Raw genomic sequence first — 22,635 nt, forward strand, 5'->3', positions numbered from 1 at the left:
CTTGATCTGGCTCTGCTTGTGTGTCTGACTTTGTGTTTGCCTGTCTCTTTGTCTGTCTTTGTATGTTTGTGCTTCTGAGTATACGAATCTGTGTATGTTTATGTCTCTCTCTCACTATGAATGCGTGTCTGACTTTGTGTTCGCCTGTCTCTTTATTAGTCCTTATGTTTTTGTTTTTCTGACATCTTTGTGTTTTTTTGTGTATTTTGTTTCTCTCCCACAATATACTTTTGAGTTGGACTCAATGTTTGCCTCTTTTTAGTCTATCTTTGCATGTTTGTGTATCTGAATTCATGCGTTTTTGTGTCTGTTTTTCAATCCCTCTCACTGTGCATATGTATCTGACTGTGTCTTTGCCTGTCTCTGTGTCTGTCTTTGTGTGATATTGTGTCTGAATCTGCGTGTTTGTGTGTTTTTGTTTCCCCTTTTCACCGTGCCTGTATGCCCGAATATGTGCCTGCCTGTCTCTGAGTCTCTCTTTGTGTGTTTGTTTGACTGACTCTGTGTATTTGTGCATGTTTTTGTCTCTCTCTCATTGTGCCTGGGCGTTTGACTGTACGTTTCCCTTTCTCTGTGTCTGTCGTTGTGTGTTCGTTTGTCTGACTCTGTGTATTTGTTTGTATTCTTGTTTTTCTCTCACCGTACCTGTAGGTCTAATTGTGTGTTTGCCTGTCTCTTTTTCTGTCTTTGTGTCGTTTTTCTGTTTTTGGGTGTTTTTTCTCTCCCTCTCATCATGCCTCGGTGTCTGACTGTGTGTTTGTCTATCGGCGTGTCAGTCTTTGTGTGCTTGTTTGTCTAAATTTTATTTGTTTGTATATGTTTATATCTCTCACCGTGCCTGTGTGTCTGACTGAGTGTTTGGATATCTCTGTGTCAGTCTTTGTTTATTTGTTTGTCTGACTCTGTTTGTCACAGTGTGTATTTTTTTTTCTCTCTCTCTCTCTCACCGTGCCTGTGTGTCTGAATGTGTTTACCTTTCTCCGTGTCTATCTTTGCGTGATTGTATCTGTGTTTTTGTGTATGCGTGTTTTTTTCTCTCTTTCTCACTGTACCTGTGTATCTGAGTGTCTATTTGTCTGTCTTTGTGTCTGAATTTGTATGTTTGCGTGTGTGTTTTGTCTCTCTATGTGCATATTTTTCTGAGCTTCTGTTTGCCTTTTTCTGCGTCTGCTTGCATGCCTGTGAGTACTTCTTTGTTTGTTTGTGTATTTCTCTCTCTCTCTCTCTCTCACACACTCTCTTTCTCTGTCTTTATATTTGTCGGTCTGACCGTTTGTTTGCTAGATCCCCCTATGAGTCTTGCAGTAGTACTTTTGTCTCTGAATTTGTGTTGTCTTGTATTTCTGACTTTTGAATAAGTATTTTATGCGTATGATCTTACATTACAAATAATGGAAACATAACAAAGTAGTGCAATAAACTATTTTCACCGAAATAATGGCAAGTGGAATACCATCATAAAAAAGGAATGCTTTGAATCCATCCCATAAAATAGTTCACGATGTTTTCTCTTGAGATGTCACATATTCTTTTTTGGGGTCATACCCAAGTTATTCAGCCTCGACATACATTTCGTCACTGATACATTCGGCTTCATGGATTGTATATTCTGTTAAACCCATGATGGTAGTAGTAACGTTTGGCGGTGCTTTGTTTTTCATCAATTCATCTTGATTTTCCTTGGTGATTATGTTTTTCAATTCCCTTTTTATTTTACTTGCAGTTTCTCCATCTATTACTATATTATTTTTACATAGGTTGCAGTTTGGCACTTGGATATGATATGCATTGTGATTACGTTGCTGTAGTATACTTGTAATCTTCCTGTGTTCCTTTGAAGGCTAATGTAAAAAAGATGGCGATCGGATCTATCAACGGGTAAAGCGTTGCCAGCACCATAAGCAAGAAGTGGGCTTTTGCCAACAATTAAAAATTTCATGTTTACATTCTCTTTGAGCATTATCATCTCTGGAAATGTTACCCTCACCTATCTACCATTTTGGTGATGGATATTCTTGGGCACTCCAAAGGAATTTATCCCCTCACTGCGATGACAACGCAAGCATACACTTTTAATAAGATCCCCGTTAATGCTTGTTTCAAAAAAGATATTAGCGATATTCGATCCTCTTATTTCCGTTTCTGTAAATTTCTTCTCTATCTTCCTCTGTGGTATAGGAATCGAAAGATAATCAAAAAGTTCCATCTTCCGAACATTACTGAGAAGCTGACTGATCTACACAAAAAGCTCTCAGAAACGGAGTATCGGCGTTTGTCGCCTCACCACGGTCTGATCCGTTTGGATGACTAATGTCTATTGTTGACTCTCGTTTTTTTTTGTATCACATTTTTTTTTATTTGTTTTCCGTTTTTCTTCAAGTCTTTACTCCACTATTTATCTTTTTGATGTATGTGGGTTACAAATAAATATTATTATTATTATTATAGCTCGAATATTTCTCTTTGACAGCATCTAACACTACGATAACTTTATCATGAACACAAACTTTCTTGAAATATTTCATCTTCACCTTTTAAAATAAGATGTGAGTGTGTATCCTTCCAATGTACAAGTAACACTTTTCGAAAACACAATAAAACAGCCATTGTCGATGATAAGCCATAGATTGCCATGGAAGAAGCCTCATGCAAAATGTTGGAATGAATGAAACGTGGAGTGGAATTGCTTGAATTGGAACTGTTGAATCGAAGGAGCAAAAGCGGGGGAGGGGGTCGGAACTGACTGAACCGGAGCAGGATCTGGAATTCGGATACGAGCGGGAATAGTTCGAACTAGAATCAGTTAAACTGAGATGGAAGCCAACAGGAGCAGAACTTCAACTACTGTAACTGGAACCACTGGAACATGGGCTGGTATCTGTCAAGTGCAAAAAATCTGTCTTGGAGAAGGCCCTCGGGTTTTTTCGTATCTGACCAATGTAAACAATATGCCTTGGAGAAGGCGCTTCGGCTGTTTTCTATTTACCCAGTATTTTAGTTCATAAAAGGTTTTATTAATAGCTAATAAGTGCCACAGGGTACCAAGGGTCAGTTACAAAGGGACAATGTCCGTCAAATGCCATGGGCCATTACTACGGTGTTGGCTTGTGTAAACACCAGTCAATGGAGTTAAAATTTCATTTCTATCAAAAAATGTCTGAAATACTTTAAAATGATAATGTGTACCACAGGGTACCAAGGATCAGTCGCATAATGTCATGGTGGTGTGCATAATAACTGGCCTAGAGTATTACGATTTAACAATGAAATGGTAAGTTACAACTGTTGAAATAAAAATATCTGTCAGGATATTAAAACATCTGAAAAAGCTAAACTGGTTTTTAGAACCCTGTTGGAATTGGTTACTAGGACACTGTTAGAATTAGTTGCTAAGGCCTCTTTGGTATTGGTTGCTAGGGTCCTGTTGGAGTTGGTTGTTGGGGCCTCGGTAAAATGGGTTACAAGGGCCCCATTGGAATTGGTCGCCTGGGTCCCGTTGGAATTGTTTGCTTGGGCGAGATGGATCAATAATCAATAGCTATTGCTGGTTGCTGGGGCCTCATGGGAAATGGTTGCTAAGATGTCATGGGAACTGGTTGCTGGGGCCCTGCTTCTGGAACTAAACCTGAGGGAGAAATGTCTTTAAAAAGCGGATTCTCAAATAGAAAACCTCTTTTATAGCATTACTTAACCATCAGGTGTACAATATCAATAATACGAGCGTTTTGAGTCAATAATCAATACTACCTGATTGTTGCTAGGTCCCCATTGGAATCGATTGCTGGGACCCCGTTAGAATTGGTTGTTATGCCATCGTTGGAATTGGTTTCTAGCGTCTCGTTGGAATTGGCTGTTAGGACTTCGCTGAAACTGGTTGCTGGGACTCCGTTGGAATTGGTTGTTAGGGCTTCTTTGGAATAGGGACTCTTTGGAATTGGTTGCTAGGGCCCCGTTGGCATTGATTGCTAGGGCATCGTTCAAATTAGTTGCTAGGGTGCGATGGATCAGTAATCATTAACACCTGCGCCTTGAAGAAACTCTGCCAAATAAGCTTTAAAAAAGTGTCCTCACCGGGATTCCAAGGGGTAGGACTCTGCTCGCAAGTCATTATGATTACACTGGTCTTACTGAACCAATGATACTAAAAGACTGGGAGAGAACTCATCGAAGCTGAAATCAATAGTTCCGGTTCCCTTTTTAAGTGACTGACAAGATTGAAAGTCAACTACCCCCCTTCCATGCCTTTTTTCGAAATGATAAAATTTGAAAGGTATCCATTTGATAAAACATAGTTGAAATGCAAAATAATTATACATTTGGGATGACAGCCCTCCCCCTATAGGTCCTAGGGAATCGGATGTAAGTTGCATAAATTTTCCATTGCTTACGTATAATTTGTGTTAATAAGAGGTTTTAGAAAATTTTTGGGACAGAAAGATTCTTCATGGGGAGAATTGTATGTAGGAAGGAAAATTTACGAGGAAATTTTACTCGAGGGGGTTTGTCTGCATGATTTGACAAATGGTCAGAATCAAAACAAAAAAGCGAGTTTTTTTAGCTGAAAGTAAGGAGAAGCATTAAAACTTAAAACGAACAGAAATTATTCCATATATGAGGGTGGCTACCCCAACACTAGCCCTAGTCCTTTCTGCTAAAATTTGACTTTTTGTCAAAATTCTTTAAGAAAGACTACTCAAACACAAGGGACGTTGAATTTGAATGAGAAGTGTTTTCAGCGAACTTTAAACCTTTAGCTTGTTCACTTGTTTTAGTTTGGTCTCTCATATTTAAAATTTTTTCTGTTTGTTTTAATTTTAAATGTTTCTCCTTACTTTCAGTTTAAAAAGCTTATTTAAAAAAATCAACTAAAAGAAAAACCAGCCTGTCGCAGAAAAATATTAAATACGTCACACCAAATTCGTTTAGACACGCTATATCCTCACATTTTCAAGTCTAAGTGAGATTTACCCTAGCATGAAAGCTGATTAATAGGCAGCATAAGGCACTGGGTAGCAGAAAATACACTAGGGAGCAAACTAGCTCAGTTTTTAAGCCATGTCTAAAAATAAAAGCAAGTAGGATGCAACAATTATTTAGATATATTAATGCTCTAATAATTATGCATTTAGCTAGAACACATACTCGTGCAAAAGGTATTGTTTAAACAAAGATATATCTTTGTTCGGGCTCAAATTCTGAAATGTAAGAACTGCCTAAGGACGAGGTAAATACTTTAAATCACAACTTAAAGGTACAGCTTACTTGCTCTGTTCCATAAATCTAGCGTAGCATTACGCTTGTATTTTTTCTAAGACCACACTGCCTTTTCTAAGATGAAACAAGTTAAAGTTCAAATTAGAAAGTAAAACAAATATATATACAAAACCTCTAGATATTTTGATGACAAAATCAGTCATCATCATCAGTAAATTTATATAATAATATTTCTATATAAAAATATTTATATAGAATAACCACTTCTGGTTCAGAGCAAGTTTCCGGTCCATTGACTAAAAAAGTTCATTAACCGTTGTGTTCTTTTATAATGCATTGAATAAAGGTGGTAGAATCGTCTTTTCCTCTAAATAAAATGAAATGTTGCTGAATTTATAGCTATAAAATTTGTCTTCTTATTCTTCTAATTGCAAAGAAAATCCTGCTGATTCTATAGTTATTCGGTCATCCCCATATATATACACGACGCTGGTATATGTGGGGTTGGACGCTGGTATAACTTCAAATAAAAAGCACCCAAAATAAGGATTAAAATATAATAATATTATAATATTACATATTTTATAATATTATATATTACGTATTTATATATTTTATAAATTTATATTTAAAATAAATCATGTTTTATATAAAATATATAAATATAAATTAATAATTTATATTTTATATATTTAATATATATTATATATTTTATAATATTATATATTATATATTATATATATTATATATATATATATATATATATATATATATATATATATATATATATATATATAATATATATATATATATATATATATATATATATATATATATATATATATATATATATATATATATATATTTATATATATATAAATATATATATATATAATATAATTATATTATATATATATTTTATAATATTATATATTATTATATATATAATACATTTTACTATATATTATATATATAATATTATATTATATATATATATATATATATATATATATATATATATATATATATATATATATATATATATATATATATATATATATATATATATATATATATATATATATATATATATATATATATATAGTATATATATATATATATATATATATATATATATATATATATATTTTATAATATGATATATAAATATTATAGAGCTCTAAATATTGCCACAAAGACATAACAGTCGTTGCTAATTACTCGCATAAGCAGGATCTCAGTTTCCTTCAGCTCAGCATGGCCTAAAATGGAAATTTTCTTAGTTGAAAATACCGGAAAAAGCATCAGAGGAGGATCCTCACCAGTAGCTTTTCGAAGATCCTGCCTCTTGGCAACATTAACAAATGACAATAGAATGCATGGAAATCGGTCAAGTGTTTTTATATCGAGCAAGCGTTTTATAAGACAAAATTTTCATTTTTGACCTGTCAAGACATTTTTGAAGTAGTGTATATTTTTATTTTTGAAAATTCGTTAACGTGGAGAGACTACCCAAGTTGCTAATAATTGTTAAATATTCAAAAACGTTGTTTGAGGTATTCGACACAACAAAATCCCTACTGGAGTGGATATTTTTGACAATATGCATGAGGTAAAATTGATAAATAGATTCAGTGCTATACATTAAAACAAACCGCCATGGTTTTTCTCCGTCCCAAGGACCCCAACCACGAGTCTCTGACCACCTTGTGGAAACAAACCCTCGTTCCCCCAAAGAAAGGTATGAGTCACCCACAACCTGCCAGCCATCAGCGGCAAGCGTTACTTATTCCTCAGATATGGTAGCCTAGTAGCAAAAAGATTTCTTTTTCCCACCTCGGATCCCTTCTTTCTTCTCGAGGGACCTTTTCTTGGGCAACAGTTGATGCTTGGCTTTTCTCGGGGACTGATCATCTCATCATGAATTTGGCAACCATTACTGGCCCTTTTGCCTATCCAATATCGTAGCGTATTCCACAAAATACCCAGACTCATGGTTAGACACTGGCAAGGACAGCCAGTGGCTGGATGGTGACTGAAATTAGCAGATATAGTCCCCACTTGTGCAACATTTCTCACAAAAGAAGAGCTAATATTTTCATCATCAAATATTAATTTGAAAAAAAGTTAAAAATAATGTTGGTATTTTAAAGTTCTCTATCATATCTACTCATGTAATTGTCAAGTGTTAGCAATTCCTAACCAGTTCTCACTCTTCAGCTCTCAAAACAATCGTGTGACGGTACTCAGTGGCACCTAAATCTGGAAATTAAGCAAGCATTTCTGACTATGCATGCAGTCAGAAGGTTTAGTTTCATTGTAATCGTACTTTAAACTTACTTTTCAGATGTCAAACCAGCTTTGTCTCACGACTGGGGGATCTTCCAGGTAATCCAGAAAGAAACTGATTTCAAGGTTGAACCGTAAGGGGTTCAAATTTTTTATTGCAGAAAAGGGGCACATTTTTTCAATTCCTCATGACAGAGCATACGCTATGGTTTTTTTTTCTTTTCTTATGTATCTGACTGACTCTGCTGATAGCCCTTAAATAACTTTTACTATTTAATGACTAACCTGTTTGGAAATGCACAGCAAACTTTTCCCAAGTTAAGCCATCGTCATATTGTCATTCCGCAAATTAAGCTACCTAGCCTGAAAATTTAAATTGGTCTATTATCAGTCAGCTAAATTTAATCCAATGATCAGGAAGAAGTTCATATTCATACGAGTATTACGTAGGCCAGGGTGATAGGCCTAATCTGCAAATGCGAAATCAGTGTTAAACAATTTAATACTTGGTAGTTTTTCCCAGATTAATATTTAAGTACAATTAATAACTGAGTAATAAGAAAAGCTGATTTATATACTCGAAAGAATATGGGCAATAAGCAATTTATGTTCACTTGATTGTAAAGTAGTGAACAGTGTTAAATTGTTTAACACTGATTTCGCATTTGCAGATTAGGCCTATCACCCTGGCCTACGTAATACTCGTATGAATATGAACTTCTTCCTGATCATTGGATTAAATTTAGCTGACTGATAAAAGACCAATTTAAATTTTCAGGCTAGGTAGCTTAATTTGCGGAATGACAATATGACGATGGCTTAACTTGGGAAAAGTTTGCTGTGCATTTCCAAACAGGTTAGTCATTAAATAGTAAAAGTTATTTAAGGGCTATCAGCAGAGTCAGTCAGATACATAAGAAAAGAAAAAAAAACCATAGCGTATGCTCTGTCATGAGGAATTGAAAAAATGTGCCCCTTTTCTGCAATAAAAAATTTGAACCCCTTACGGTTCAACCTTGAAATCAGTTTCTTTCTGGATTACCTGGAAGATCCCCCAGTCGTGAGACAAAGCTGGTTTGACATCTGAAAAGTAAGTTTAAAGTACGATTACAATGAAACTAAACCTTCTGACTGCATGCATAGTCAGAAATGCTTGCTTAATTTCCAGATTTAGGTGCCACTGAGTACCGTCACACGATTGTTTTGAGAGCTGAAGAGTGAGAACTGGCTAGGAATTGCTAACACTTGACAATTACATGAGTAGATATGATAGAGAACTTTAAAATACCAACATTATTTTTAACTTTTTTTCAAATTAATATTTGATGATGAAAATATTAGCTCTTCTTTTGTGAGAAATGTTGCACAAGTGGGGACTATATCTGCTAATTTCAGTCACCATCCAGCCACTGGCTGTCCTTGCCAGTGTCTAACCATGAGTCTGGGTATTTTGTGGAATACGCTACGATATTGGATAGGCAAAAGGGCCAGTAATGGTTGCCAAATTCATGATGAGATGATCAGTCCCCGAGAAAAGCCAAGCATCAACTGTTGCCCAAGAAAAGGTCCCTCGAGAAGAAAGAAGGGATCCGAGGTGGGAAAAAGAAATCTTTTTGCTACTAGGCTACCATATCTGAGGAATAAGTAACGCTTGCCGCTGATGGCTGGCAGGTTGTGGGTGACTCATACCTTTCTTTGGGGGAACGAGGGTTTGTTTCCACAAGGTGGTCAGAGACTCGTGGTTGGGGTCCTTGGGATGGAGAAAAACCATGGCGGTTTGTTTTAATGTATAGCACTGAATCTATTTATCAATTTTACCTCATGCATATTGTCAAAAATATCCACTCCAGTAGGGATTTTGTTGTGTCGAATACCTCAAACAACGTTTTTGAATATTTAACAATTATTAGCAACTTGGGTAGTCTCTCCACGTTAACGAATTTTCAAAAATAAAAATATACACTACTTCAAAAATGTCTTGACAGGTCAAAAATGAAAATTTTGTCTTATAAAACGCTTGCTCGATATAAAAACACTTGACCGATTTCCATGCATTCTATTGTCATTTGTTAATGTTGCCAAGAGGCAGGATCTTCGAAAAGCTACTGGTGAGGATCCTCCTCTGATGCTTTTTCCGGTATTTTCAACTAAGAAAATTTCCATTTTAGGCCATGCTGAGCTGAAGGAAACTGAGATCCTGCTTATGCGAGTAATTAGCAACGACTGTTATGTCTTTGTGGCAATATTTAGAGCTCTATAATATTTATATATCATATTATAAAATATATATATATATATATATATATATATATATATATATATATATACATATATATATATATATATATATATATATATATATATATATATATATATATATATATATATATATATATATATATATATATATATATATATATATATATATATATATATATATATATATATATAATATAATATTATATATATAATATATAGTAAAATGTATTATATATATAATAATATATAATATTATAAAATATATATATAATATAATTATATTATATATATATATATTTATATATATATAAATATATATATATATATATATATATATATATATATATATATATATATATATATATATATATATATATATATTTATATATATATATATATATATATATATATATATATATATATATATATATATATAATATATATAATATATAATATATAATATTATAAAATATATAATATATATTAAATATATAAAATATAAATTATTAATTTATATTTATATATTTTATATAAAACATGATTTATTTTAAATATAAATTTATAAAATATATAAATACGTAATATATAATATTATAAAATATGTAATATTATAATATTATTATATTTTAATCCTTATTTTGGGTGCTTTTTATTTGAAGTTATACCAGCGTCCAACCCCACATATACCAGCGTCGTGTATATATATGGGGATGACCGAATAACTATAGAATCAGCAGGATTTTCTTTGCAATTAGAAGAATAAGAAGACAAATTTTATAGCTATAAATTCAGCAACATTTCATTTTATTTAGAGGAAAAGACGATTCTACCACCTTTATTCAATGCATTATAAAAGAACACAACGGTTAATGAACTTTTTTAGTCAATGGACCGGAAACTTGCTCTGAACCAGAAGTGGTTATTCTATATAAATATTTTTATATAGAAATATTATTATATAAATTTACTGATGATGATGACTGATTTTGTCATCAAAATATCTAGAGGTTTTGTATATATATTTGTTTTACTTTCTAATTTGAACTTTAACTTGTTTCATCTTAGAAAAGGCAGTGTGGTCTTAGAAAAAATACAAGCGTAATGCTACGCTAGATTTATGGAACAGAGCAAGTAAGCTGTACCTTTAAGTTGTGATTTAAAGTATTTACCTCGTCCTTAGGCAGTTCTTACATTTCAGAATTTGAGCCCGAACAAAGATATATCTTTGTTTAAACAATACCTTTCGCACGAGTATGTGTTCTAGCTAAATGCATAATTATTAGAGCATTAATATATCTAAATAATTGTTGCATCCTACTTGCTTTTATTTTTAGACATGGCTTAAAAACTGAGCTAGTTTGCTCCCTAGTGTATTTTCTGCTACCCAGTGCCTTATGCTGCCTATTAATCATCTTTCATGCTAGGGTAAATCTCACTTAGACTTGAAAATGTGAGGATATAGCGTGTCTAAACGAATTTGGTGTGACGTATTTACTATTTTTCTGCGACAGGCTGGTTTTTCTTTTAGTTGATTTTTTTAAATAAGCTTTTTAAACTGAAAGTAAGGAGAAACATTTAAAATTAAAACAAACAGAAAAAATTTTAAATATGAGAGACCAAACTAAAACAAGTGAACAAGCTAAAGGTTTAAAGTTCGCTGAAAACACTTCTCATTCAAATTCAACGTCCCTTGTGTTTGAGTAGTCTTTCTTAAAGAATTTTGACAAAAAGTCAAATTTTAGCAGAAAGGACTAGGGCTAGTGTTGGGGTAGCCACCCTCATATATGGAATAATTTCTGTTCGTTTTAAGTTTTAATGCTTCTCCTTACTTTCAGCTAAAAAAACTCGCTTTTTTGTTTTGATTCTGACCATTTGTCAAATCATGCAGACAAACCCCCTCGAGTAAAATTTCCTCGTAAATTTTCCTTCCTACATACAATTCTCCCCATGAAGAATCTTTCTGTCCCAAAAATTTTCTAAAACCTCTTATTAACACAAATTATACGTAAGCAATGGAAAATTTATGCAACTTACATCCGATTCCCTAGGACCTATAGGGGGAGGGCTGTCATCCCAAATGTATAATTATTTTGCATTTCAACTATGTTTTATCAAATGGATACCTTTCAAATTTTATCATTTCGAAAAAAGGCATGGAAGGGGGGTAGTTGACTTTCAATCTTGTCAGTCACTTAAAAAGGGAACCGGAACTATTGATTTCAGCTTCGATGAGTTCTCTCCCAGTCTTTTAGTATCATTGGTTCAGTAAGACCAGTGTAATCATAATGACTTGCGAGCAGAGTCCTACCCCTTGGAATCCCGGTGAGGACACTTTTTTAAAGCTTATTTGGCAGAGTTTCTTCAAGGCGCAGGTGTTAATGATTACTGATCCATCGCACCCTAGCAACTAATTTGAACGATGCCCTAGCAATCAATGCCAACCGGGCCCTAGCAACCAATTCCAAAGAGTCCCTATTCCAAAGAAGCCCTAACAACCAATTCCAACGGAGTCCCAGCAACCAGTTTCAGCGAAGTCCTAACAGCCAATTCCAACGAGACGCTAGAAACCAATTCCAACGATGGCATAACAACCAATTCTAACGGGGTCCCAGCAATCGATTCCAATGGGGACCTAGCAACAATCAGGTAGTATTGATTATTGACTCAAAACGCTCGTATTATTGATATTGTACACCTGATGGTTAAGTAATGCTATAAAAGAGGTTTTCTATTTGAGAATCCGCTTTTTAAAGACATTTCTCCCTCAGGTTTAGTTCCAGAAGCAGGGCCCCAGCAACCAGTTCCCATGACATCTTAGCAACCATTTCCCATGAGGCCCCAGCAACCAGCAATAGCTATTGATTATTGATCCATCTCGCCCAAGCAAACAATTCCAACGGGACCCAGGCGACCAATTCCAATGGGGCCCTAGTAACCCATTTTACCGAGGCCCCAACAACCAACTCCAACAGGACCCTAGCAACCAATACCAAAGAGGCCTTAGCAACTAATTCTAACAGTGTCCTAGTAACCAATTCCAACAGGGTTCTAAAAACCAGTTTAGCTTTTTCAGATGTTTTAATATCCTGACAGATATTTTTATTTCAACAGTTGTAACTTACCATTTCATTGTTAAATCGTAATACTCTAGGCCAGTTCACACCACCAGGACATTATGCGACTGATCCTTGGTACCCTGTGGTACACATTATCATTTTAAAGTATTTCAGACATTTTTTTGATAGAAATGAAATTTTAACTCCATTGACTGGTGTTTACACAAGCCAACACCGTAGTAATGGCCCATGGCATTTGACGGACATTGTCCCTTTGTAACTGACCCTTGGTACCCTGTGGCACTTATTAGCTATTAATAAAACCTTTTATGAACTAAAATACTGGGTAAATAGAAAACAGCCGAAGCGCCTTCTCCAAGGCATATTGTTTACATTGGTCAGATACGAAAAAACCCGAGGGCCTTCTCCAAGACACATTTTTTGCACTTGACAGATACCAGCCCATGTTCCAGTGGTTCCAGTTACAGTAGTTGAAGTTCTGCTCCTGCTGGCTTCCATCTCAGTTTAACTGATTCTAGTTCGAACTATTCCCGCTCGTATCCGAATTCCAGATCCTGCTCCGGTTCAGTCAGTTCCGACCCCCTCCCCCGCTTTTGCTCCTTCGATTCAACAGTTCCAATTCAAGCAATTCCACTCCACGTTTCATTCATTCCAACATTTTGCATGAGGCTTCTTCCATGGCAATCTATGGCTTATCATCGACAATGGCTGTTTTATTGTGTTTTCGAAAAGTGTTACTTGTACATTGGAAGGATACACACTCACATCTTATTTTAAAAGGTGAAGATGAAATATTTCAAGAAAGTTTGTGTTCATGATAAAGTTATCGTAGTGTTAGATGCTGTCAAAGAGAAATATTCGAGCTATAATAATAATAATAATATTTATTTGTAACCCACATACATCAAAAAGATAAATAGTGGAGTAAAGACTTGAAGAAAAACGGAAAACAAATAAAAAAAAATGTGATACAAAAAAAACGAGAGTCAACAATAGACATTAGTCATACAAACGGATCAGACCGTGGTGAGGCGACAAACGCCGATACTCCGTTTCTGAGAGCTTTTTGTGTAGATCAGTCAGCTTCTCAGTAATGTTCGGAAGATGGAACTTTTTGATTATCTTTCGATTCCTATACCACAGAGGAAGATAGAGAAGAAATTTACAGAAACGGAAATAAGAGGATCGAATATCGCTAATATCTTTTTTGAAACAAGCATTAACGGGGATCTTATTAAAAGTGTATGCTTGCGTTGTCATCGCAGTGAGGGGATAAATTCCTTTGGAGTGCCCAAGAATATCCATCACCAAAATGGTAGATAGGTGAGGGTAACATTTCCAGAGATGATAATGCTCAAAGAGAATGTAAACATGAAATTTTTAATTGTTGGCGAAAGCCCACTTCTTGCTTATGGTGCTGGCAACGCTTTACCCGTTGATAGATCCGATCGCCATCTTTTTTACATTAGCCTTCAAAGGAACACAGGAAGATTACAAGTATACTACAGCAACGTAATCACAATGCATATCATATCCAAGTGCCAAACTGCAACCTATGTAAAAATAATATAGTAATAGATGGAGAAACTGCAAGTAAAATAAAAAGGGAATTGAAAAACATAATCACCAAGGAAAATAAAGATGAATTGATGAAAAACAAAGCACCGCCAAACGTTACTACTACCATCATGGGTTTAACAGAATATACAATCCATGAAGCCGAATGTATCAGTGACGAAATGTATGTCGAGGCTGAATAACTTGGGTATGACCCCAAAAAAGAATATGTGACATCTCAAGAGAAAACATCGTGAACTATTTTATGGGATGGATTCAAAGCATTCCTTTTTTATGATGGTATTCCACTTGCCATTATTTCGGTGAAAATAGTTTATTGCACTACTTTGTTATGTTTCCATTATTTGTAATGTAAGATCATACGCATAAAATACTTATTCAAAAGTCAGAAATACAAGACAACACAAATTCAGAGACAAAAGTACTACTGCAAAACTCATAGGGGGATCTAGCAAACAAACGGTCAGACCGACAAATATAAAGACAGAGAAAGAGAGTGTGTGAGAGAGAGAGAGAGAGAAATACACAAACAAACAAAGAAGTACTCACAGGCATGCAAGCAGACGCAGAAAAAGGCAAACAGAAGCTCAGAAAAATATGCACATAGAGAGACAAAACACACACGCAAACATACAAATTCAGACACAAAGACAGACAAATAGACACTCAGACACACAGGTACAGTGAGAAAGAGAGAAAAAAACACGCATACACAAAAACACAGATACAATCACGCAAAGATAGACACGGAGAAAGGTAAACACATTCAGACACACAGGTACGGTGAGAGAGAGAGAGAGAAAAAAAAATACACACTGTGACAAACAGAGTCAGACAAACAAATAAACAAAGACTGACACAGAGATATCCAAACACTCAGTCAGACACACAGGCACGGTGAGAGATATAAACATATACAAACAAATAAAATTTAGACAAACAAGCACACAAAGACTGACACGCCGATAGACAAACACACAGTCAGACACCGAGGCATGATGTGAGGGAGAGAAAAAACACCCAAAAACAGAAAAACGACACAAAGACAGAAAAAGAGACAGGCAAACACACAGTTAGACCTAAAGGTACGGTGAGAGAAAAACAAGAATACAAACAAATACACAGAGTCAGACAAACGAACACACAACGACAGACACAGAGAAAGGGAAACGTACAGTCAAACGCGCAGGCACAATGAGAGAGAGACCAAAACATGCACAAATACACAGAGTCAGACAAACAAACACACAAAGAGAGACTCAGAGACAGGCAGGCACGGGGCGTTGATGAGGAAGCAGCCTCTTTCATATACGAAGTAATTTCTGGTCATTTTAAGTCTTAATGTCGCTCCTTACTTTCAGTTAAAAAAACATGTTTTTTTTTATTTAATTTCTGGACGTTTTTGAATCAATGCATGTTTTGATTTTGGCTCTCCGCAGAGGAATAATTACAGCAAAATTTGCATTTTTTTTGGCTAAATGGCTTTCTCATAATTTTAATCGAATGATTTTGAGAAAAAAAAGAGCGGGGGAGGAAGCCCAGTTGCCCTCCAATTTTTTGGTTAATTAAAAAGGCAACTAGAATTTTTAATTTTTTACGAATATTTTTATTAGTAAAAGATTTACGTAACTTATAAATTAGCTTAAGTAAGGAACTTTTGTATTCTCATATTTTTATTACATATATGAGGGGGTTCGCCCCCTTGTCAGATCCTCGCTATTTACACTAAAGCTTAAATTTTGTCCCAATTCATTAAGAATGACCCCAGAATCACAAAAGCCGTAGAATAAATAGTTGAAATTACTAAAAATACCTTAGCGTAAAGAGCGAGGTATTAGGAGGAGGTGAGCCCCTCAAATGGGTAACAATTTCTGTTTGTTTTAAGTTTTAATGCTGCTCCTTACTTCCAGCTGAAAGAACTTTTTCGTATTTATTTGTTCATTGTTTTTTTTTTAAATAATGCTAGTAAATACTGCGCTCCCTTCATGGAGATTTTCTTCCCCCATGACAAAATATTGATGGAAAGTTCCCCCAGCATAACTCCCTCTTCTCAACCCCTCCCCCAACCAAAAAAATCCTCCTGAAAACGCCTGTACACTTCCCAATAACCATTACTATATGTAAGCACTGGTCAAAGTTTGTAACTTGCTGCCCCTCCCACGGGGACTGTGGGGGGAGTAAGTCGTCCCCAAAGACATAGTTATAAGGTTTTTCGACTATGCTGAATAAAATCGCTATCTCAGAATTTTGATCCGTTGACTTTGGTAAAATAATTAGCGTGGGAGGGGGCCTAGGTGCCCTCCAATTTTTTTGGTCACCTAAAAAGGGCACTAGAACTTTTCATTTCCGTTAGAATGAGCACTCTTGCAACATTCTAGGGCAACTGGGTCGATACGATCACCCCTGGGAAAAAAAACACAAAAAAAAACAAAACAAAAAAACAAATAAACACGCATCCGTGATCTGCCTTCTGGCAAAAAATACAAAATTCCCCATTTTTGTAGATAGGAGCTTGAAACTTCTACAGGAGGGTTCTCTGATACGCTGAATCTGATGGTGTGATTTTCGTCAAGATTCTATGACTTCTAGGGGGCATTTCTCTCTATTTTCTAAAATAACGCAAATTTTCTCAGGCTTTTAACTTTTTATGGGTAAGACTAAACTTGATGAAACCTATATATTTAAAATCAGCATTAAAATGCAATTCTTTTGATTTAGGTATTGGTATCAAAATTCCATTTTTTAGAGTTTTGGTTACTATTGAGCCGGGTCGCTCCTTACTACAGTTCGTTACCACGAACTGTTTGAAAACTGTTCATTTTAGTTTTATTGATTTTATCCTCTTGTAAGTTTTTTTACTTGTAAGTTTAATTACAAGTACTATTTTAGAAAGTAGAGTTAAGAAAAAGAGTCAAACTTTAGCGTAAAGAGCGAGGCGTTGAGGAGGGAGTAGCCTCTTTCATATACGAAGTAATTTTTGTTCGTTTTAAGTTTTAATGTCGCTCCTTACTTTCATTAAAAAAAAAACTTGTTTTTTGTTTTGTTTAATCTAGGAATAAGCTCGAAAGAGGTGCTAGGTGCAAAGGGTGCAAACTTTAGCGTAAAGAGCGAGGGATTGCGGAGGGGACAAGCCATTTCATATACGGAGTAATTTCTGTTCGTTTCAAGTTTTAATGTCGCTCTTTACTTTTAGTTAAAAAACTTGTTTTTTTTTTATTTAATTTCTGGACGTTTTTGAATTAATGCATGTTTTGATTTTGGCTCTCCGCAGGTGAATAATTAAAACGAAATTGGCTTATTTATTTTTTTGGCTAAATGGCTTTCTCATAGTTCTGATCGAATGGTTTTGAGAAACAAGGAGCGGGGGAGGAGCTCTAGTTGCCCTCCAATTTTTTTGTTACTTAAAAAGGCAACTAACACGTAAATTTTTTTACGAACATTCTTATTAGTAAAAGATATACGTAACTTACAAATTAGCTTACGTAACGGACTTCTATAGTAGTGTGTTCTTATTACGTATATTAGGGGGTTCACCCCCTCGTCAGTAGCTCGCTCTTTACACTAAAGTTTAAATTGTGTCCCAATTCCTTAAGAATGACCCCTGAATCGTAAAGGCCATAGAATAAATAGTTGAAATTACTAAAAATACTTTAGTGTAAAGAGCAAGGTATTAGGAGGAGGTGAGCCCCTCATATGTGTAATAATTTCTGTTCTGTTGAAGTTTTAATGCTGCTTCTTACTTTTAGTTGAAAAAAACTTTTTCATAATTATTTCCTTTAAATAGTGCTAAAAAACCCTGCGCCCCCTTCATGGAAATTTCCTTCCCCCATGACAAATTCCTCGATGAAAAGTTCCTCCCCACATAAATCCTTCCCCTCAACCCCCCCCCCCCAACCAACCAAAAAATCTGAGGAGGGGAATAATTTCTGTTCATCCTAAGTTTTAATGTCGCTCCTTACTTTCAGTTGTTTGACAAAGGAAATATTAAAAGCTCGGGAATTTGCTGTTTTATAACGTGTTTATTCTAATCATACGCTGTTTTTTTTTCACTGTCTTGATTCTTCTGTTTGAACAGTTCTGACGGAAGTATTCTAACTGCATATATTTGTTCTTAATACCTTAGCTGGTGGGATTGGTCTTGTGACGTTTTATGGTCTAGGTTGTTAATTTTTTCTCTAGACATTATGAAGCTACTTATAACGCCTTCTGTAAATAAATATATATGCATACACAATTATTGCTAGTTTAACCTATTTTTAGTGTGTTTTACTGATTTTTCAATTTCTAGAACAGAATATGAAAGGAGGTTCATCGGTCAGACGTTACCAGACTTTTTTGATAGATCATATGAAACCAAAATTATTATCCATGGTTGGGGTAATTGGTCACCGTTGAGCTATTACTGGAATTTGACAGTTGGTGGTAAGTTATCTATCCCTTTATCTGGTCGCACTAAAGTATTACAGATGTAATTTTTTACACCATTTAACACCATTCATTCACCATTTACACCATTTCATTTAGGGTGCCCTTGTAAGGCACCCTGAATGCAGCCTTTACCCCCCCCCCCCTCCCCCAAAAAAAATTGTAAGGGAAGTTTACGAAACCATATCTCCAAAAAATTTATTTCATCTTTGTCAATCGGGAAAACATTAATATCTTGTGTCAAACTCCTTAGGTGATATCTAGTTCTCCATTTTAATTTTAATAGTATTTGTTACTATTGCTTAATTTCTTTTACTTAAATTCTGTTTCCATAACAAGTAAAAACAGTACTAAAATTCTAGGCGAAACCTTACTAAATAGTGTCATCTACATGCATCAAAATTGTACCTAAAAGGCAAATTGAATTTAAAACATTTTCTTCAAAAAAATGCTGAGTTTTCGTATTTAATTTAATATCTTAGAATTACGCTATTTGTGCAAGTGAAAGCAATTAAAATTTAATATCTGGTTCGTAACTGCACTACGCAATTGACTTCATAAATTCACTTTGCACCCTGATATATTCCTTAAAAAAGCCTGATCGTACCCAGGAGGGCTGTTATAAAGCCAAATGAACGACTGATACACAGATCCTCAAAGGAATTAATCAATGTGGTGAAAGTGGCCCTCAGCTCTTCATTCGCGTAACGCATCATTCTTACGTTTTTCTACCATAATTCTGAACAAAGTCGCAGCGAAAGTAGTATTATTTTTCTCTAAAATGTCTTAATATTTTTCACTTGGTACAAATGTATTTTCCTAAGTGTGGCTTTTTATAGATATAATTAAAAAAAAAACCTTTTCCACAAAACAAGTTTTACAAAAAAAAGTAAAGAGCTACATTAGACCGAAAATGAGTTAAAACAGAATCAAATAATTTATCAAGCGGAAATCTACCTCAAATCAGCAATAAATAAATGAAACCCAAAATAAACATAACTTAAAATCAACAACTGAGTCGAGCTCAAAACGAGCAGAAAAAAGTGTTGCTCTCGCAACACAACTAGACCTACGTTGCCTGGGCAACGTGAAGTGTTGTGGTAACCTTTGTCCGGCTTCGCCGATTAAAGTGTTGCGAGAGCAACACTTTGGTTTTGTTTCTTCGCTATCGGTTAAATGCTGAAGTTGTAAAAACTATCAAAGCATTCAAAACGGCATATTCAAAGCAGAACACAATCAGTAATCACATGATCAAATTCTTCAGCGTTGAAAAAACAACAGCAAAAGAATATCGGAAGAAAGGACTAAATTGAGTTTGCAGCCAGTTGAACTTTATCCTTTTCAATTGTAGACATCGTGACGGATGGAAACTTGGAACATTATCTTATATAATCTAGTTGGTATTATAAAGCTATCCGTAACTTTTCAGAATCAAATACCATAGACGTGCACCAATTTGCACAAATTTGTAGCCTAAAGTGAACCGATTCTTAATTACAAGTCCCTCTTCCGTGATAGAAATCAGGTTCAACCGGAAACAAATAACGGATACACCAACAGGCAAAAGTCGCAAACCCCTCATCGTTGAAGAGAATTGTAACCCAACAGCCGATTATTACTTACTAGGCCCCTAAATGTCACTTTGTAGCCGGTTGAACTTTATCCTTTTCAATCGTAGAGATCGTGACCGATGGAAACTTGGAACATTATCTCATATAATCTTGGTATTATAAAGCTATCTGTAACTTTTCAGGATCAAAAGACCATAGATGTGTACCAATTTGCACAAATTTGTAGCCCCTCATGAGCCTCCTCTAGCAACCGATTCTTACTTACAAGTCCGTCTCCCGTGATATACATCAAGTTTACCGGAAACAAATAATGGTACACCAACTAGCAAAAGTTGCAAACCCCTCGTCGCTGAGCGTAGATCACTGTAGCGTAACAGCTAATTATTACTTGCAACTCCCTTACATGTCTTACAATCGGGAACCAAGTTGTTCTTACCATCAATTACACCAGAAACAGATAAAGGTACACCAATCAGCAAAAGTTGCAAACCCCTCATTGCCAAAGATGATTATAAGCTAATAGTCGACTGTTGCTTGAAAGTCCCCTACATATCTCACAATTGGTATCGGCCTATTTTTGGTTTAAGTGTGTACCTTACCACTGAAGTTGTCAACCCCTTGAAACTTTCAAACTGATGTATCTCATGAAGGAATTTTTGTACCAAAAAATGGATGACATATACTTTGATCAGCTCATCAAGGTCTATCGATTGCCGTTGAAAAAAAATTCTATCTGTCTTAGTTCAAAAGTTGACTTTTTTGCCGGAGGCCAACTTTCTAACACCACCACTTAAAAAGGAGCAAAGGATAAGCTCTGATTTCATTAGCAATGCGAGAACTTTTAAAGTTTAAGAGGCATATCTGATACCATTTCTCTATTGCAATCCCAAGTAGAAAAAAAAGAATGGTAAAGTCAGCTGAAATCACGAACAGAAATGGGTAGAAACATAGATGGCAGCACTTTTGGACCCGTGGGAAAATCGCACTTTTTTGTTTCTGTAAATTTTTCTATTTATCACTCAAAGAAGATATTACATCATATACAAACGCTCTTTTTACAAACAAACAAACATGCATACACACAACCCGTTTTTATATAGATAGATAGATAAATAGATACAATACAAATTAACTGCGTAAAACTTGCGAATATACAACATTCTTCGCTGTCCAATTGTCGCTGCATATAAATAGATTGTCAGGTTTACCGACCCTCGAACATGCAACGTACAATTGTCCATGGGAAAAATAATCAGTATTAAGATCTATACCACATTTTTCTAATGATTAACCTTGAGCTTTGTTAATTGGTGATTGCAAATGCTAATCGAATTGGGAATTGCAATCTTTTAAATTGAAAAGGCAGATCCGTTGGAATCATGGGGATGCGAGGAATAAGAACAGCCTCACCCTCAAAAGGCCCTGTCAAGATTGTGGCCTGTATTAGGTTTTCCATTGTTTTTTTTTACGGCAAGTCGAGTGCCATTGCAAAGCTTTGGTGGATTTATATTTCTTAAAAGTATTATTGGTACGCCTATTTTTAGTTGTAGCACGTGTGGTGGAAACCCTGAAAGATCTATGGAATTTAAAAATTCAGATGGATAATTAACCGCTTCATTTGGTTCCAAAACTGTGTCGACTGACTTGTAAAGGACTGCCTGGTCTCGAATCTTGGTCAAAACAATATTGTTGATTTCGTGGACGTCTATATTTTTGGGTGCGAGAATCGCTCTTTTACTTAGCCATTTATTATTTTTATATTTTTTTAGAATATTGGGAAATACTTTTTAAATCAATTCATTTTTGGACGTCACTAAATTACAGAAATCAGCAGGTAGTTGTATACGTCCTGAAATTGAGTCTACTGGGAGCTTTCCGTTTCCAATTGTCAGCAATTGATCTGAAAATGTTTGACCAGAGTCATCGTTTTGCAATCGGACACGCATATTTGTAGTTAATTTTAATATTTTTACGTGTGCCCATAAATTAGAATTTTTCAGGCAAGCATTCATTCGTCTTCAATGGCTCTGGTGGTGCAGCCAATAGAGGAAGTTTAACTTTTCCTGAGGCGCAACACATTCCCATTGTTTCACCATTGAATTTCAAGGCCTTGCAATAGGGACAAATTTTAGACATTGTCCCGATTTGAACACATCTACTCAAGCTATAATCATCGACTGGGTTGTACCTGAATGCCAGGCGATAACTTTGAGGTTGCTCTG

At 35.0% G+C, this 22,635-nt stretch overlaps 1 protein-coding gene across 3 annotated transcripts in view; it reads left to right on the top strand.

Moving 5' to 3' along the window:
• The window catches only part of LOC136035320 (endothelial lipase-like), a 119,439-nt gene that overhangs the window by 52,911 nt on the left and 43,893 nt on the right, over window positions 1-22,635 (top strand). For all 3 annotated transcript variants that reach the window (XM_065717030.1, XM_065717032.1, XM_065717031.1), the window contains exon 3: window positions 18,706-18,839. In XM_065717030.1, coding sequence (XP_065573102.1) covers window positions 18,706-18,839 — 134 coding nt within the window. The remainder of the gene's footprint in view (window positions 1-18,705; window positions 18,840-22,635) is intronic.

Source organism: Artemia franciscana, chromosome 14, assembly GCF_032884065.1.
Source record: "Artemia franciscana chromosome 14, ASM3288406v1, whole genome shotgun sequence".
Taxonomy (NCBI): Eukaryota; Metazoa; Arthropoda; class Branchiopoda; order Anostraca; family Artemiidae; genus Artemia; species Artemia franciscana.